The sequence below is a fragment of the Salminus brasiliensis genome, chromosome 9 (assembly GCF_030463535.1).
Source record: "Salminus brasiliensis chromosome 9, fSalBra1.hap2, whole genome shotgun sequence".
Taxonomy (NCBI): Eukaryota; Metazoa; Chordata; class Actinopteri; order Characiformes; family Bryconidae; genus Salminus; species Salminus brasiliensis.
Window position 1 is genome coordinate 18,881,903 of NC_132886.1, and position 19,905 is coordinate 18,901,807.

Here is a 19,905-nt window from a genome sequence, read left to right on the forward strand (position 1 = left end):
ACACAGTAACCGTTATTTAACAAGAGAGAGTCTCTGTGCTCAGAGAGAGTGAGAGAGGGAGAGAGAGAGAGGTACTAGAGGGAGTGATGGAGAATGGAGAGGGTGGGGTGGGGAACGAGTAAGAATAGAGAGGAAGAGAGAGAGAGAGATAGAGAGAGAGAAAGAGAATGGCCGAGTGAAGGATGACATCATCCCTGTTGCTCTCTCCACCCCACTTTCTCTTGCACTGCCATTTCGTCCATTTCTCCCTCTATTGCTCACTGTCTATTCTCTCTCTCTCTGTCTCTCTCACTCTCTCTCGCCCCCTCTGCCTCGCTCATTGGCTACACTATATTTAGCTGCAGCTTGGAGTTGAGGATATTAGTGGGTGTTTAATTCAGTGATGGTGAGCCTTGCTGCAGAGGGGCTTGCCCTTTAAGACTTCCCTGTTAAAGTCATTTCACTGAACAGTTCACATTCAGTTACTGCTGTTCTGTTCAGCCTTCAAAACTCTGTTCACACACAGCTGTTACACTCCATTCACTCCACGTTCACACACTGCAGTTATCCCATTCACTTCATGTTCACACACTGTAGTTACCCCATTCACTCCATGTTCACACACAGCAGTTTAACCCCATTCACTCCATGTTCACACCCTGCAGTTTAACCCCATTCACTCCAAGTTCACACACTGTAGTTACCCTATTTACTCTATGTTCACACACTGCAGTTACCCCATTTACTCTATGTTCACACACAGCTGTTACACTCCATTCACTCCATGTTCACACCCTGCAGTTTAATCCCATTCACTCCATGTTCACGCACTGCAGTTACCCCATTCACTCCATGTTCACACACTGTAGTTACCCCATTCACTCCATGTTTACACTCTGCAGTTTAACCCCATTTACTCCACGTTCACACACTGTAGTTACCCCATTCACTCCATGTTTACACTCTGCAGTTTAACCCCATTCACTCCATGTTTACATACTGCAGTTACTCCATTCACTCCACATTCACACACTGCATTTACCCCATTCACTCCACATTCACACACCGCAGTTACCCCATTCACTCCATGTTCACACACTGCAGTTACCCCATTCACTCCATGTTCACACACTGTAGTTACCCCATTCACTCCATGTTCACACCCTGCAGTTTAATCCCATTCACTCCATGTTCACGCACTGCAGTTACCCCATTCACTCCATGTTCACACACTGTAGTTACCCCATTTACTCCATGTTCACACACTGTAGTTACCCCATTCACTCCATGTTTACACTCTGCAGTTTAACCCCATTTACTCCACGTTCACACACTGTAGTTACCCCATTCACTCCATGTTTACACTCTGCAGTTTAACCCCATTCACTCCATGTTTACATACTGCAGTTACTCCATTCACTCCACATTCACACACTGCATTTACCCCATTCACTCCACATTCACACACCGCAGTTACCCCATTCACTCCATGTTCACACACTGCAGTTACCCCATTCACTCCATGTTCACACACAGCAGTTTAACCCCATTCACTCTATGTTCACACACTGCCGTTACCCCATTCACTCCATGTTCACGCACTGCAGTTACCCCATTCACTCCACATTCACACACCACAGTTACCCCATTCACTCCACATTCACACACTGCAGTTACCCCATTCACTCCACATTCACACACCGCAGTTACCCCATTCACTCCATGTTCACACACAGCAGTTTAACCCCATTCACTCTATGTTCACACACAGTATTTTAACCCCATTCACTCCATGTTCACGCACTGCAGTTACCCCATTCACTCCACATTCACACACTGCAGTTACCCCATTCACTCCATGTTTACACTCTGCAGTTTAACCCCATTTACTCCACGTTCACACACTGTAGTTACCCCATTCACTCCATGTTTACACACTGCAGTTTAACCCCATTCACTCCATGTTTACATACTGCAGTTACTCCATTCACTCCACATTCACACACTGCAGTTACCCCATTCACTCCACATTCACACACTGCAGTTACCCCATTCACTCCACATTCACACACCGCAGTTACCCCATTCACTCCATGTTCACACACAGCAGTTAAACCCCATTCACTCCATGTTCACACACAGTATTTTAACCCCATTCACTCCATGTTCACGCACTGCAGTTACCCAATTCACTCCACGTTCACACACTGCAGTTACCCCTTTCACTCCACGTTCACACACTGCAGTTACCTCATTTACTCCATGTTCATACACTGCAGTTTAACCACATTCACTCCATGTTCACACACTGCAGTTACCCCATTCACTCCATGTTCACGCACTGCAGTTACCCCATTCACTCCATGTTTACACAGTGCAGTTACCCCATTAACTCCATGTTTACACACCGCAGTTACCCCATTCACTCCATGTTCACACACTGCAGTTTAACCCCATTCACTCCATGTTCACACACACCAGTGTAACTACATTCACTCCATGTTCACACAATAATTTAGTCTACTACTGACTGGAGATGCGTTATATATTGTTGGCAAACATTTCATTTAGTTTAATTAGAAATGAAAAGAATGACCCTGTTTACCACATAAATACATCCATATACATTGTGTGTAATTACAAATAATATTTATTTTATTATTGTGGGGAAATATATTTTTTATTATCTTATTTAACTAATGTGAGCATAGCAGCAAATGTATTTAGTGGCATTTTCAAACAGTATATTTCAGATTAGCTGAAACACTTCTAGCTTCTTGCTTCTGAATGCTATGTGGTGATGCTAAACAAAGTGTGCTGCAATTTCCTCATTACATTGAATAGGATTTTTGTGAGTGGTCTGTAATGCTTGTCCATCTTTGCAACAGTTGCCTCGAAAGATTGGATTTGTGGGCAGAACGGGGATAGATCATTTCTGTTCACTTTATACTGTAATGCATCAGTTTGTCTCTGTCCTAACTCATTCATTAGCCTTGGCCATTTTTATTTCGGGGCACTGTAAAATGCTTTCCTCCCCCTGCCTCATTCTCTCCTCCCTCTTTTACAGTCCCTCTCCTTCTCCCCCCGCCCTTCTCTCCTCTCTCACTTTTCCCTAGACAATTCAGCTTTTCTGTCCTTGCCTGTAGCGGTGTCATGCTCTCTTGCTCTCCTGCTCCTAAGCTCTCTCTCCCTCTTTCACACACACACACACACACACACAGACACACACACACACACACACACACACACACACACCTCACCCCTTTCTTTACATTTATCTCAGTTGTTTTTGCCTTTCTCTCCTTTTTTCTTTCTCTCCTGCTATCTCTCTTTCTCACTTCTTTATTCTTTCCTCTTGATCTCCTCTTTTTCTCTCTGCTGTATTTGACACAGGCTGTGAAGGTTAAGTCTAATCCATTTTTAATGGAGAGTAATTGTATGAAGAGGTGGCGTACTGGGACTGCATAGAAGGAGCTAGAGAGATAGAGAGCAAGAAAGAAAGAGAGGGAGATAGAGAGGGAGGGAGGATGCATTTGGCACATAAACAAAGCAGTTGAAATCAGTAGGCCATGTTGTGTGTAAGTCTCTCTCCCCTGAAAGGCAGTATTAGCCGTGTGTGTGAGTGTGTATGTGTGTGTGTAGCGAGCTGAACTTGTGGGGGGGGCGTTGTGATTGAGTCGGATCATAAAGCCTGATCACAGTGCACTGTGGCCTAAGTGAGGCTAAGAGTGAGCAGGGTTTTAAAAGAAAGCACATCATAATCCTGTTAAGACACAGCTGTGTCAGCACGTCTCACTTTACAAATGCTCACTCTTGCTCACAAAGGCACGAGCATTTATTCTCTGATCAGATGTATTCGTGTGTGTCTAATAAAGTACTTTCGCAGTGTAGGAGCCTCTTTTATAGTAAACAATGTCTGCTCTGGAAAATGCCACAGGATGTAGAGTAGTTATGAGTTCTATGAGAACTATGAAAAAATAAAGCATTAAAAAAAATAAATATATATCTCTCTCTCTATATATATATTGCATGTATATATATATATATATATATATATATATATATATATATATATATATATATATATATATATATATATGCAATATATATATATACATGCAGTGAAGCACTGGCTGTAGATGTGAAATGTAGTTCAGGTTCTGAAGTATATGAGTGATTGTTGCAGTTATTGACTGAAAGTATCACTGTCATGGTCTCGAAGCACAGACTGTCAGTGTTGACGTCATGGTCTGGAAGCGTAGATGGTAGGGTTATGCAATATAAGTGCTAGGGTTATGGACAAGTGTTGATATTATGAACAGCACATATAGACATTAAGTGTTGATGTTATTGACAGTCAGTGTTGAGGTTTTGGACTGTAAGTTTAAATGTAGATGCTATAATTATAGACTGTTAAGTGTTAATGTTAGTTATAATGTGTAAGTTTGGTCAAGGGCTGTAAGTGTTAACATTATGTACTGGAAAGTTGAGGCTTCAGACTGTAAGAGTTGGGGTTATGGACTATAAGTGTGGATGTTGCAGTTATAGACTGTCATTATGGACGTTGAGATTATAGACTGTAAATGTTATGGGTTGTGGATGCTGAGGTTATGGGCTATACATGTAGATTTTAGAGCCAAGTACTTTAAGTGATAGGGGTTATGGACCGTATATGTGGATGTTGGAGATATGAACTGAAAATGTGAATGCTGGGATTCACTGTAAGTGTGCATGTTGGAGGTAAGGACTGTACATGTTAGGGCTATGAATTGTGAGCATGTAATTTGGGATGATGGACTCTAAGTAATGGGGTATGGACTGTGAAGTATTTTACATGCTGTGTTTATGAAGTGTTTGGGGTTTTGGGTTGTGTTGATGTTGATATTATGGATCATAAATAATGTTAAGGTTATGGACTGTAAATGCTGCTGTTGACATTATGGATTGTAAGTGTTGAGTTTGGGGTCATAGACTGGTTATAGATTGTAATTGATTAGATTTTGTGTTAGGATTGTTGACCAAAAGTGTTTTATGGACTGTAAATGTTTAGGTTATGGACTGTTAGTTCTAATGTTGGGGTTATGGACTGCATGTGTTAAGTTTGTTGTTTTTAACTCTGTGTGTTAAGTTCAGGGTTATGGACTGTGTGTGTTAAGTTTGGGGTTATGGACTGTATGTGTTAAGTTTGCGGTTATGGACTGTGTGTGTTAAGTTTGGGGTTATGGACTGTATGTAATTGATTTGGGGTTATGGACTGTATGTGTTAAGTTTGTGGTTATGGACTGTTTGTGTTAAGTTTGGGGTTATGGACTGTTTGTGTTAAGTTTGGGGTTATGGACTGTATGTAATTGATTTGGGGTTATGGACTGTGTGTGTTAAATTTGGGGTTATGGACTATATGTGGTAAGTTTGGGGTTATGGACTGAATGTAATAGATTTGGGGTTATGGACTGTATGTGTTAAGTTCGGGGTTATGGACTGTATGTGTTAAGTTCGGGGTTATGGACTGTGTATGTTAAATTTGGGATTATGGACTGTATGTGATAAGTTTGGGGTTATGGACTGTGTGTGTTAAATTTGGGGTTATGGACTATATGTGGTAAGTTTGGGGTTATGGACTGAATGTAATAGATTTGGGGTTATGGACTGTATGTGTTAAGTTCGGGGTTATGGACTGTATGTGTTAAGTTCGGGGTTATGGACTGTGTATGTTAAATTTGGGATTATGGACTGTATGTGATAAGTTTGGGGTTATGGACTGTGTGTGTTAAATTTGGGGTTATGGACTGCATGTGATAAGTTTGGGGTTATGGATTGTGTGTTAAATGTGGGGTTATGGACTGTATGTGTTAAGTTTTGGGTTATGGACTGTATGTGTTAAGTTTGGGGTTATGGACTGTGTATGTTAAATTTGGGATTATGGACTGTATGTGATAAGTTTGGGGTTATGGACTGTGTGTTAAATTTGGGGTTATGGACTGTATGTGTTAAGTTTGGGGTTTTTGAACTATATGCGATAAGTTTGGGGTTATGGACTATGTGTGTTAAATTTGGGGTTATGGACTGTATGTGTTAGGTTTGGGGTTTTTGAACTATATGCGATAAGTTTGGGGTTATGGACTATGTGTGTTAAATTTGGGGTTATGGACTGTATGTGTTAAGTTTGGGGTTTTTGAACTATATGCGATAAGTTTGGGGTTATGGACTATGTGTGTTAAATTTGGGGTTATGGACTGTATGTGTTAAGTTTGGGGTTTTTGAACTATATGCGATAAGTTTGGGGTTATGGACTATGTGTGTTAAATTTGGGGTTATGGACTGTATGTGTTAGGTTTGTGGTTATGGACTGTACGTGTTATAGATTATAACTGATGAGTTTTTGTATTTTAAATGTTGGGATCGTGGACTGAAAGTGTTAAGGTTATGGACTGTGAATGTTTGGGGCATGCACCATGTCAAGGTTATGGAATGTGATGCTTATGACATGGAACCGTGTCTGATCACATTGAGGTTGTTTCTCAGCGGCATTGATGATCAAAAATGTGTGCTTAGTTCTGACGATGTGATTGGCTGAGAGACATTCAGTCCAGAGGAGGAGAAAGGAATTTTTATGATTGGAGTTTCCTCAGCATTTGTAACTTGTTAGTCAGTTTTTGTTTGTTCTTCTTTGTCTCAAAATATAATATAATACTCAATATCAACAACATATTTGGTATAATCTCAATGATATGCTTGAGGTAGTGCAATACCATGAGACATTACTTGTGGTGTGCTAATCTTTGGCCATGGGACACTAGTGCCACTAGCACTACCTTTTACTTCCTCCTGTAATTACGCACACAGTCAATTAACCTCCCTCCTCTCTCTCTCTCTCTCTCTCTCTCTCTCTCTGTCTCTCTCTCTCTTTCTCTCTCTCTCTCTCTCTCTCTCTCTCTCTCTCTCAGATGCCCCGGTGGCAGAGCTACATGACCTGTTCTGTAAGAAGCTGCAGCAGTGCTGTGTTCTCTTTGACTTTCTGGACTGTGTGGCGGACCTGAAGGGGAAAGAGATCAAGCGGGCGGCGCTCAATGAACTAGTGGAGAGCGTGGCCACCAGCCGTGGTGTCCTCATTGAACCTCTCTATCCTGAGGCCATCAAGATGGTGAGATGGACAGCATGGTGGGAACGAGTGAACCAAGATAAAGATAGAGAGTAAATAGATTAGGGGCTAAATGGAGGAGAAGAGGGGAAAGAAGAGATAAGGCTGTCCTGCGTTAGTTAAAGATGTTTTTTTTTACAGTGGAGTTCTTAAACTTAAGACAAACAGAACAGGAGAATGGCCTATTGATACCACCATTCAGTAGAGAATTGACAACGGTGCTGCTTTAAAAATAAATGTCCAAATGTTTGTGGACACCTTTTCTAATGAATGCATTCAGTTACTTTAAGTTGCACCCATTCCTGACACAGATGTACAAATGCACACACACAGCTTGTAGAGAAGTATTTCCAATAGAACAGCCCAATCTGGAGCAGATACATAAATCTATTGACACCATGCCAAAAGCCAGGCGTGGGCTAGAGGGATATAAAGCCCCCCAGCGTTGAGCTGTGGAGCAGTGAAACTGTGTTCTCTGGAATGATGGTGCTCTATCCAGTCCCTTTGGGATGAGTTGGGGAGGTGGGGTGGTAATGATCCAACATCCTGACCTCACTTACACTCTTGTCACTGAATGCAATCAAATCCTCACAGCAATTCTCCAAAATCTAGTAGAAAGCCTTCCCTGGACAGTAGAGTACATTTACTTCCAACAAAAGCAGGACAAACCCTCGAATTGAAATGAATACCATTGATCTCAAAAGATACAATGAATGAGCAGGCGTCCCAATACTTTTGCCCATATGTGTATGTTAGTCTAATTGTAGGCTTATTCAAGGTCTAGAAGACTGGCTCTGTGTGCCCACAAATATCCAGGCACCCCTTTTAATTAGTGAATTCAGCTAATTAAAGGTTCACCCATTGCTGACACAGGTTTTCAGATGTGCACACACAGCTTGTAGAATTTCTAATGAGCCTGGTGTCTTCATGCCCAATACCAAGTTTCAACTAGAGGGTTATAAAGCCCCTTCAGGAGGGGAGGACTATTGAGCAGTGCAGCTGTGCTCTGTGCAGTCATATATATCCATGCAGTAGCTTTGGGACAAGTTGTGGCATTTGTAATCTAGGAGTTATCCTCCAACGTAAAAACCTGACCATACTAAGGTAGCTGACTAGGGAAAGATGGGAAGGAGAAACCCTTGATTACAGAAGAGCTGGTGACACTAGCTGTATGTAAGTTCAAACTCATGCAAGTACTAACAAGCGTTTACTAAGATCAAGTTATAGTTTGCACTACACAAACTAGTCTTTATGTAGAACAAATATACAATGTTTACAGATGTAAGTGAAATGTACAAAAAGTATTGGGACACCTGCTCAGTCATTGTTTCTTTCAAAATCAAGGGTATTTAAAGGAGTTTATCCTGCTTTTGTTGGAGTAACTGTTTCTATAGTCCAGGGTAGGCCTTCTACTTGATTTTGGGGCATTGCTTTGAGGATATGACGGCATTCATCGACAAGAGCATTAGTGAGATCAACATGTTGGCTGATCACCACCCTACTTCATCCCCAACTTCCTAATTCATCCCAAAAATGTTGGCTAGCACCATCATTCAACAGAACACAGTTCTGCTGTTCCACAGCTCAAAGCTGGGGAGCTTTTGCTGCCTTACATTTGAACTGAGACTGTATTTTCCAAGTAGGAAATTTTAACTGGAACGTCCACAAAGTGGGATTTCCTTCTAGGCAAATCGGGAGAACCTCACCAACCCCGAGTTCAAAATTCAAGATGGCCTCACCGTACATTGATAGTAGTAAAAGCAGTAGTATTCAGTTTATTAGCCCTCTTGTCTATGTGTGTCCCATTAATTCAATCGTACACACAGTATCGTCCAACGTCTTTGTGTGGATGTGTTTCCATGATGTTTGGGTGCACAAAATACTGTGTAATGTGTTGTTATCCACTAGTGGGTCCTGGGACATAAACCTGGGACATAAAAAATGGGACGTATTTTGGTTAAAACACTGTACAAGGATTGTCAAACCAATAGTGGTAAATCTGAAAGTCTTAAGTTAACTGTAAATGTTTACAAGTGAACAATTTTCATGATGTTTAACTGGAATATGGTCAATTTGGGTGTGATGTCATTCCCAACTCTGGAATTTGACATCCAACTTCTAAGGGTATTTATACCATTTATACCCCTCAAGCCCAGGAATGGGCTACATTAATGTTTATTTGCTACAGAGAGTCATATTCTATTGATCGTACTTCTCTACAGAGACTAGACAAACTGTGTGTGTGCACCTTCAGTAGCTGAAAAATACAGTAGATGTAGATGTATTGTTCATACATACATATTAATTAGAAGGGGTGTCCACAAATATTTGGGCATGTAGTTGATGCTACATTATTGTTTAAGGTGACCTGACTACATGCTGGATGCCATGGTTTTACTGACTTCACTTGCAGCTGAAAATATGAAGCTGTTTTTTTTTTATTTTTTCCCTCATGAAAGTCAGCTCAAGCTGCCATCATGTTCCTTGGCAGCGTGTTCATAGATTGGTTCTGAACTTGTTATCATCATGTTAAAATGACAGTGTTTTGCTCTCGTCTATGTGGACACATTAGTTTGTTGTTATTTGCTAAGGCAGGATTGTCAGTGCAGCTTAATTTAGTAATAATAAATAATATTTCTTGTAGTTTTCTATTAACATGTTGCTTTCACTTCGTTGGATGCAAATGTGTTATGAAAATTTGTTATTTTTAGTTTTGGATGCATAATTAATTGGTTCTTGCTCTACTTGGTCATGCTAAACTGTGGCTGAGAATTCTACATATTATATTGCTTCATTTATATTTTTTCATTTGTCAAAAGTTTCGCTTTGATGTTGTTCAATAACTTACTCAGAAACTGTTGCTCATTACAGCAAAAATATACTTCCCCATTACACTCAGTTCAGCCTGTAATGATCCAAAAGCAGAAGACAATGTTCGACTTAAAATACTGAAATACTGGCTATGAACAAAATACTACAACCTACAGTCCTTTTCCATGACCTGCACTGTAACCTTATGCTTCTTTCACTTTCAGTGACGGTTCTGTACCTCTCAGCTCGTCCAGAAAAACATTACATTTACATTTATGGCATTTAGCAGATGCTCTTATCCAGAGCGACTTACAAGGTTACTCGTATTACAGAGGTGGGCCAATGTAGTGTTAGGAGTCTTGCCCAAGGACTCTTATTGGTGTAGCGCAGCATAGTCACCCAGACCGGGAAGCGAACCCTGGTCTCCCACATGGTGTTGTTGTAACGCAATGGTAGGTGGTGGTGTTATCTGTTGCGCCACACCAACCACACGTCAGTTAGCGGTGGTTTAAAGTGGGAATTACACTTCTCATATGTAGGGGCAGGAGATATCAGTTTTTCCATAGTGTTGCTTTAATGTGTATCAGTTTCCGGAGGCAACATGTTAACTCAGTTTTTTTGAGGAAATTAATCTTATTAGGGTTAGGAATGTAAGCAGCAACTTAGCTAAGGACTAAAGACTTGTTCAACACAGTCTAGGTGTCTACAAGGTGTTTTGGGCATATAATGACTGTGTAAGACATGTTCAAACAACATTAAAAGTGGTATTAGTTCATTTTTGGAAAATGTTGAAAGGACGTTTCTCGCTCTCATTCTCTCTAGATTTCAGTGAATATCTTCCGTACTCTCCCGCCCAGTGAAAACCCAGATTTTGACCCAGAGGAGGATGAACCCACACTGGAGGCCTCCTGGCCACATCTACAGGTGCACATACAACCATTCACACTGCTTTTGCTATTATCTAATCACATTTCAGCATGTGTTCTTTTTTAACCCTCTCTCTCTCTCTCATATTAGTTGGTGTATGAGTTCTTCTTGCGCTTCCTGGAGAGTCCTGATTTCCAGCCCTCCATGGCCAAACGTTACGTGGACCAGAAGTTTGTTCTACAGGTAAATATGTATGTCTGCGTTTGTTAGTACTATAGAACCAGTGTCTTTCATATATACACAAAGCACAAAGCTTTGTCCCTGCTTGCTGCTTGTCTGTATTGCTTTTAGCTAGCTCAGTTACATCAGTTACAGGTGCTCTGTATGTATGATGGATGGACTTTCTATGTGTAATTTCATTTCTGTCCCATTTCTCTGCTTTGTGGTGCGCTTAGGCTATGGATTGACCTTTTCACCTGTGTCTTGTTTGTTAGTTGTTTCACCCAAGCCTTTTCTGTGAGGTCATCCATCAGTGTATCTAGTCTCTCTGTGTTATTAGTCTTATTTTGTCCTTTTAATTCTGAAGATTTTATATTTTAGATTCCCCATTCTACCACATCCCAAAATGTCCAATTGGATACAGATCTTGTGACTGGGAAGGCCCCAGAAGAACACTGAACTCATTGAATTGTCATGTTCATAAAAGCAGTTTATGACAACTTTTATGGACTTTGTGACATGGTGTATTATCATGCTGTAAGTAGCTGTCAGAAGATGGTGGTGCACATGGTGATTGCTTGGTATTGAGGCCCAAAGTGGGCCAAGGAAACTTTCCCCACCCCATTATACCACCTCCACCTGCCAGGACTGTTGACACTAGGCAGGCTGGGTCCATGGATTCATGCTGTCAAATTGCTGTCAAGTTCCATCTCTAACATGTGTGCCTCAGTAGAAATCCAGATTCATCAGATTAGGCTTAGATCTTTTTAGTCTACAACTGTTCAGTTTTAGCGAGACTGTGCCAACTGCAGCCTTCCTGAGATGCTTTTGTGATCCCAAGAAGTGTTATTATCTGAGTTACTGTAACCTTTCTGTCAACTTGAACTAGTCTGGTCGTTGTCTGTTGACTTCTCTCTGAACTGCTGCTTTTCTGTTCCCAATACCGTCACTTACTGGATACTGGAACTGGATCTCTAGAAACTGAAAATCCCAAGAGATCAGCAGTTCCAATATGTCTAGCACCAACAATCATGCCACTCTTAAAATGATTTTTCTTTACTATTCTGATGGTTGACGTGAACATTACAGTCAATACAAATTAAATCCTTGAGGAGCACCTGGCCCAAACCCTCCCCTCCTTGGTAAAACAGATGAGCCTTGAGGGACAAGGAGCATGCCTTTAGGGGCAGTACGGATGTGCGGCACAGGGCCAGGGGAAATCGGATGTGTGAATGCACCAGGGTGCAGGTTCAAATCCCAATGCTGCCACCAGTTTAAAACTTGCAGTATTGTGAACTTTACTGCTTCACTACTTTGTACAGCTTAGCATATGACAGACTGTGCCAATCTAATGCCTAAAGGGGGGAACATACAACATACATGACATCTGTTTTAAATCAATGAGAGGAAATCTGGCCTTATGCATTATTTTTTTTTGTTGGTTATGTTTCCAGCTGCTGGAGCTATTTGATAGCGAAGACCCCAGAGAGAGGGAATATCTGAAGACCATCCTGCACCGCGTCTACGGCAAACTGCTCGGCCTGCGAGCATACATCCGCAAACAGATCAACAACATCTTCCTCAGGTTAGACACATAAACACACATGTATGAGGTTTGTTTGTGTGCCGGTTATATTTGATCTGACCCACTGTGGATTGTGTACATTTCTCAGAGCGTGTTCCTAAAGTGTTCTACTGTAGATCTAGAAGATTGATCTCAGATCACTGCAACTCTGCTTAATGACTCAGATAATCTTAAAGCAATTGTGCCTTTGGGAAAGCTTTGCCTATGAGCTTATTTAATGAACATGTGTTTTAATGGTCAATTTAACTGACACATGACTAAACGGTTGTTCTATATGACTGATTTATACGATGAGCTGTGATACATTTCAACCTTGCAGGTTCATTTATGAAACTGAGCACTTCAATGGAGTGGCTGAGCTGCTGGAGATTTTGGGCAGGTATGTGTTCATTGCTTCTGTACGACATCAACAATGCTCTGTTCATGCTGCTATTACAGTGTGTTTACCTGCAGATGGTCAGCTGCTACTGTAGAGTCTACTGTAGAGCTGGCTTTAGTTTCAGTTTTTGAACTTTACATATTTAAAGGCCATGGCGCACAAACCCAATAAACACCAGCAAGCCCATATGGTTGGTGTGTGATACCCTTCTGTGAATAGTTGGAGACTCTAGAAGGCCCTTCCCTCCATTCTGACTGTTCTGACTCCATTCGGACTACAAAGTCCTCATTCATTCACACAGTCTCCATATTCTAGAACGTTCTTCTGTTTTTACACTGTTCTACAATGTTCTCCATATACAGTGTTCAAGAATGTTCTTTTCTAATCATGCTGTTTTACATTCACATATCCGCATTTCTCATTGTTGTAGAACATTCCCCCCCCTTAGGCTGTTCTAGAGTGTTTTCTTCCATTAACACTGTTCTAGAATGTTTTCTTTCATTCACACAGTTCTAGAATTCTCTATTCCATACAATTCCAGATGGCTTTCTCATAATTACAGCTTTAGAATGTTCTTCTACATTTACACTGTTCTAGAATGTTTGTCTACATTCACACTGTTCCAGAATGTTCTTCTACATTCACCGTGTTCTAGAATGTTCTTCTACATTCACACTGTGCCAGAATGTTCTTCTACATTTACACTGTTCTAGAATGTTCTTCTACATTCACACAATTCTAGAATGTTCTTCTACATTCACACTGTTCCAGAATGTTCTTTTACATTTAAACAGTTCTAGAATGTTCATCTACATTCACACAGTTCTAGAATGTTCTTCTACGTTCACCCTGTTCTAGAATGTTCTTCTATATTTACGCTGTTCTAGAATGTTCTACATTCACCCTGTTCTAGAATGTTTGTCTACATTTACACTGTTCTAGAGTGTTTGTCTACATTTACACTGTTCTAGAGTGTTTGTCTACATTCACACTGTTCTAGAATGTTCTTCTACATTCACACTGCTCTAGAATGTTCTTCTACATTTACACTGTTCTAGAATGTTTGTCTACATTCACCCTGTTCTAGAATGTTCTTCTACATTCACCCTGTTCCAGAATGTTCTTCTACATTCACCCTGTTCTAGAATGTTCTTCTACATTTACACTGTTCTAGAATGTTTGTCTACATTCACCCTGTTCTAGAATGTTCTTCTACATTCACACTGTCCCAGAATGTTCTTCTACATTCACACTGTTCCAGAATGTTCTTCTACATTCACCGTGTTCTAGAATGTTTTGCACTCACACTGTTCTTGGATGTTTTGCCCATACCGTGTTCTAGAATGTTCTTATCCAATTATGCCGTTGTAGATCTATCTCATCCATTCATGCTGTTCTAGAAAGTCCTCCTCGCTTCACACTGTTCTAAAATGTTTTGCTCATACTGTGTTCTAGAATGTTCTTTTCCATTCTTGCTGTTCTAGAATAATCTTCTTGATTCATAATGTCATCATCCATTCACACAATTCCACAATGCTCTTTACAAGTTCAAAATGGTTTTCTCACAACCACCATGTTATAGAATGTTCTTCTATTTTTACAATGTTCTCCCCATTCACTGTGTTCTAGAGTGTTCTTTCTATAATCACCCCCCATATGCAGTGTTGCAGAATGATCTCCCGACTCGCTCCATCTAGTATATCCCAGAAGGTTTCCATATATTCACACTGTTCTAGAATATTTTCCTCCATCCATGCTTCAGAACATTCTCTGCCATTTATATTGTCCTACAGTGTTCTTCTATACTCACGTCCTTCTTTTGTCTTCTCTGCCATTCATATAGGTTCTACAATGTTCTCTCCCATTCAAGCTGTTGGAGTGCTCTCTCCTGTTTAAGCCTTTCTTGAAAGTCTCGCTGTTCACGCTGTTCTCGAATGCTCTTCATTCACACGGGTCTAGAATGTTCTCCCCATTCACACAGTTCTAGAAGGTTCTCTTCTCCATTCACTGCTTCCTTTTAAGCATTGTAAACTAACTACCAGCATAAGTGTCTGTGTATGCTGGCGTCGGTTGGGTCAGTGCGCTTTGGCCTTTGAAATGAGTGAAAAATCAGGAGGTCTTATGTAACTGATTATACTGTTTACGTGCATGAACATTAGAATCTGCTGGTTGGGCTGAAATACAGCATCTTATAAAATTATAAAGTGGTGTATCTCCTTCCTACGCGAGTGAAAAAAATAATTTTATTATGCATCTTTGGAGCATGGTGGTAACTGATATCCAGGGATACTGGTAATTGCTTGAGAGCTACTTAGAGCAGCGTGTGGGCTTGCGAGTCAAACCCTTAGCAGGGGTTCAAACATTAGTGCTATCTGCACTCAACCTCGCAGCTTTTTACTTGTTTTGGTGTTCCTGCTCTGTATTTAGCGCTGCTCTGCAATTTCCCGCCATGTTTTGGTTGTACAGTTTGCCTCAACGCAAACAAAATGGGGCCTGTTTCGTACCGCAATGGAACGCATGAACAAAGCCAATGTTTGAGAGATGGTGGGGGGTTGTGTGTGTTGGGGGGGTGGGGGGTAGAGCAGGAGTAGGAGAGATAGAGGGATGAGTCAGAGAGGGGTAGGGATGGAGGTCTACGTTCAGGTTGATGCTCGCAGTATTTTTAGCGCCGCCCACACAAACCACGAGAGTGAGAGAGAGAAGATGGGGCGAACGACATAAAGTAGTGACAAAGATTGTCTTATTGCCACTTCCTGTGCCCCTCTCGCATTGTCCCTGTAAGAGTAAGTGAGGAGTGAGAAATGCAGGAGAGAGAGAGAGAGGGTGGGAGGAGGAATATGAATGACAGGAAGAGCTAAAAGGGAAACGAAAGACAAAAGGAGGCAAATGATGATGAAGTGAAGAACCTGGAGGAGAACCTGAGGGAGAAAGAGATGAGAGAGGAATGAAATATCAGAAGACAAGCTCTTTTAATTGCCAGATGGAGAAGTGAAGGGAGAATGTGATAGAGGGGGAAGAAAAGAGGACACAGCAGAACAAATGAGAGTGTATATATGAGTGTGTATGTGTTTGTGTGTAAGAGGGATGAAAAACAGATGAGTAGAAGGGTTGGGGGTGGGCGGAGGGTGTAGCGGCTTAGCTATTGAACAGGAGTGTGGCGAATGTGTGTGTACGGAACATCATCAGGTCTACTGATACTAATCCTATTTACCTTCCCTCCTTCTGCCGCCTACACACTTCCCTCTATCCTCTGTCTTCTCTCTCTCTAAAACACTGTCCTATTTCCTTCCAATCCCTTCTTTCCGCTTCTTTCCTCTTTCCTTCGTTTCTCCACCCCGCTGCTCCTCATGCCTCATCCTCGCTTCTCTTCTCTTCTCTTCTCTTCGCCTCTGTTATCTTTTCTTCTCCTCGCTTCTCTTCTCTTCTCTTCTCCTCGCTTCTCTTCTCTTCTCCTCGCCTCTGTTATCTTTTCTTCTTCTCGCTTCTCTTCTCTTCTCTTCTCTTCTCCTCGCTTCTCTTCTCTTCTCTTCTCCTCACCTCTGTTCTCTTCTCTTCTCCTTGCTTCTCTTCTGTTCTCTTCTCCTCGCTTCTGTTCTCTTTTCTTCTCCTTGCTTCTCTTCTGTTCTCTTCTCCTCTCTTCTCTTCTCTTCTCTTCTCTTTTCTTCTCCTCGCTTCTCTTCTGTTCTCTTCTCCTCTCTTCTCTTCTCTTCTCCTCGCTTCTCTTCTCTTATCTTCTGTTCTGTTCTGTTCTGTTCTGTTCTCTTCTCTTCTCTTATCTTCTCTTATCTTCTCTTCTGTTCTGTTCTGTTCTGTTCTGTTCTGTTCTCTTCTCTTTTCTTCTCTTCTCCTCGCTTCTCTTTTCTTCTCATTTCTTCTTCTCTCCTCTCTTCTCTTCTCTTCCATCTTTTCTCTTCTCTTCTCTTCTCTTCTCTTCTCTCTTCTCTTCTCTTCTCTTCTGTTCTCTTCTCTTCTCTTTTCTTCTCTTCTCCTCGCTTCTCTTCTCTTATCTTCTCTTCTCTTCTGTTCTCTTCTCTTCTCTTTTCTTTTCTTCTCTTCTCCTCGCTTCTCTTCTCTTATCTTCTCTTCTCTTCTGTTCTGTTCTCTTCTCTTCTCCTCGCTTTTCTTCTCTTCTCCTCGCTTCTCTTTTCTTCTCATTTCTTCTTCTCTCTTCTCTTCTCTTCTCTTATCTTCTCTTCTCTTCTCTTCTCTTCTCCTCGTTTCTCTTTTCTTCTCCTTGCTTCTCTTTTCTTCTCATTTCTTCTTCTCTTCTCTTCTCTTCTCTTCTCTTCTCTTCTCTCCTCTCTATTCGTCTTTTCTCGTCTTATGTTCTCTTTGCTTCTTTCTGTTCTTTTTTGCTATTTTCTGCCTTTTTTTACTCTTTGCTCATCTTTTTGGCATTTATCTGCTGTTTGCCTTTTTCCCCTTTGTTTTGTTCTTTTCTGCTCTTCTCTTTAACGTTCTTCTTTTTCTGTTCTTCTCTTCTTTTCTCTGTTTCTCTGTTCTTTGGCTTTCTTTTATGTTTTTTTTCTCCCTTGTCCTTTCTGTTCTTCTCTTCTCTGCTCTCCTCATTTCTTCTCTTCTATTTTTTTGGCCTTTCTCTGCTCTTATTTTTTTCTGCTTTCCTCCTTTCTTCTCTTCTATTTTTTGCTCTTTACTTCTCTCTTTTTTATCTTCTCTTTGCTTCTTTCTGTTCTTTTTGATATATTGCGCCCTTCTTTTTCTTCTCTTCTCTTCTCTTCTCTTCTCTTCTCTTCTCTTCTCTTCTCTTCTATGTATTGCTCTTCTTTGCTCTTCTCTTTTCTGCTCTCCTCTTTTCTTCTTTTCTATTTTGTGCTCTTCATTGCTTCATTCTCTTTTCTTATCGTCTCCTTGCTTCTTTCTGTTCTTCTTTTTATATATTCTGCCCTTCTCTTTTTTGCTCTTCTCTGCTCTTCTCTTTTCTGCATTTATCTGCTGTTCACTTTTCTTCTCCTCTCTTTGTTTTGCTATTTTCTGCTCTTCTCTTCTCTGTTCTTCTCTTTTCTGCTCTTCTCCCTTCTTTTCTTCTATTTTCTGCTCTTCTCTTCTCTGTTCTTCTCTTTTCTGCTCTTCTCCCTTCTTCTCTTCTATTTTGTGCTCTTCTCTTCTCTGTTCTTCTCTTCTCTTTGTTTTTCTTTGGTTTACTTTTGGTTTACTATACTCTTCCATTCTGTTTACACATTTTCGTTTGGTTACTTTTCTTCTCCTTTCTTTCTCTTTCCCTGTCTCCTCTCTTCTTTTCTCTTCTCTTCTCCTCTCTTCTCTTCTCTTCTCTTCTCCTCTCTTCTTTTCTCTTCTCTTCCCTGTCTCCTCGCTTCTTTTCTCTTCTCTTCTCTTCTCTTCTCTTCTCCTCTCTTCTTCTCTCTTCTCTTCTCCTCTCTTCTCTTCTCTTCTCTTCTCCTCTCTTCTTCTCTCTTCTCTTCTCTTCTCCTTTCTTATCTTCTCTTCTCTTCTCCTCTCTTCTTCTCTCTTCTCTTCTCTTCTCTTCTCTTCTCTTCTTCTCTCTTCTCTTCTCCTCTCTTCTCTTCTCTTCTCTTCTTCTTTCTTCTTTTCTCCTCTCTTCTCTTTCCCTTTTTCAGTATCATTAATGGCTTTGCTCTGCCTCTGAAATCGGAGCATAAGCAGTTCCTGGTGAGGGTCCTGATCCCCCTGCACACTGCCAAGTCTCTCTCCATCTTTCATGCGCAGGTTAGAGTCACAAACATATAACCATGCATATAAACACATAAACACATGTATTGTGCATCTGTAAATAAGTGTTATATAGCATTAGAGGCCACAAGGGGGCGCTGTAGACTAATGTTTGGAAGTGTTATTCTCAGTAGGAGAGGGTAGGAGGGGTTGTGTGTGATGCGATAATACTAATGCCTCGTATGTCTCACAGTTTATTCTGCAAACTTGATGTTTACCACCTTAGCATAGAACATCATTTCAGTAGCCTAGTACTAATATGTGTGTGACTGTGCGAATGTGTTTCTGGGGGCTTTTGCCCTATATTCTTTCTATCTCTGCCTCTCTCTCTTTCTCTCTCTCGCTTGTCAATATCTCTCTATTCATAATTTAGTTCTCACACTCCAGGCTGTTTACAGTTGTAATGCCCTGCAAGGACCCCCGAACACCCGAGGCTCTCCAAGAGAATGTCTTCCCTAGGCCAGGCCTATTTCTCTCTCTCTCTTTCTCTGCTTACTCAGACATAAAGCCTGGCCAAAATGCCCTCCTCAGTTTTATTTTTAAAGGCCCCTCAAGCTCATTTCTCATCCGTGTAAAACACAGATGCAGCATGTCTGAGACACTATGGAATATGGTAGTATACAGTAGCCCTAGGTTTTCCCACTACCCTGTGTCAATGCACAAGACTGCAGTGCATGAATTACCTTGTGCTGGAGTGGAAGCTAAGAGGACCTAGAACAGTGGCAGAAATTTCAAAATAAAATTCTCAAACATCAGCTTTGATGTAGATGTAGTAAGTGTCTTACTTTACAGGTACATTTTTTGACCATAGCTGGATCTTCAGATTTGAACACTTGCAGTGCTTGAGGTGATGGCACAAAGCAGCGGCTACTAAAACAGATTGGAGAGCTGAGAAAATAAGATAGAGCTTATGTGATTGAACTACATCTCACACATTCAGGAAAGATGCAGAGAGTGCAATGATTTAAACTGGCCGTAATACAAAAGAATATACCTAATTTGATTGCATTCAGTGATTAGAGGATTAGTGAGGTCAGGATTTTGGATGATCACCACCCCACCTCATGCCCAACTCCCCAGTTCATTCCACGTGTATTCGATTGAGCACCATCATTCCAGAGAACACAGTTCCACTGCTCCACAGCTCAACGATGGGGGGCTTTATACCCCTCTAGCTCAAACCTGGCATTAGGCATGGTGCCAAGAGGTTCATGTCTG

General features: G+C 41.1%; 1 protein-coding gene across 1 annotated transcript in view; it reads left to right on the plus strand.

Annotated features, from left to right (window-relative positions):
* The window catches only part of ppp2r5b (protein phosphatase 2, regulatory subunit B', beta), a 38,654-nt gene that overhangs the window by 9,659 nt on the left and 9,090 nt on the right, over positions 1-19,905 (plus strand). Inside the window, exons 2-7 of the mRNA XM_072687686.1 lie at positions 6,924-7,120; positions 10,751-10,852; positions 10,946-11,038; positions 12,469-12,599; positions 12,919-12,978; positions 18,576-18,684. Coding sequence (XP_072543787.1) covers positions 6,924-7,120; positions 10,751-10,852; positions 10,946-11,038; positions 12,469-12,599; positions 12,919-12,978; positions 18,576-18,684 — 692 coding nt within the window. The remainder of the gene's footprint in view (positions 1-6,923; positions 7,121-10,750; positions 10,853-10,945; positions 11,039-12,468; positions 12,600-12,918; positions 12,979-18,575; positions 18,685-19,905) is intronic.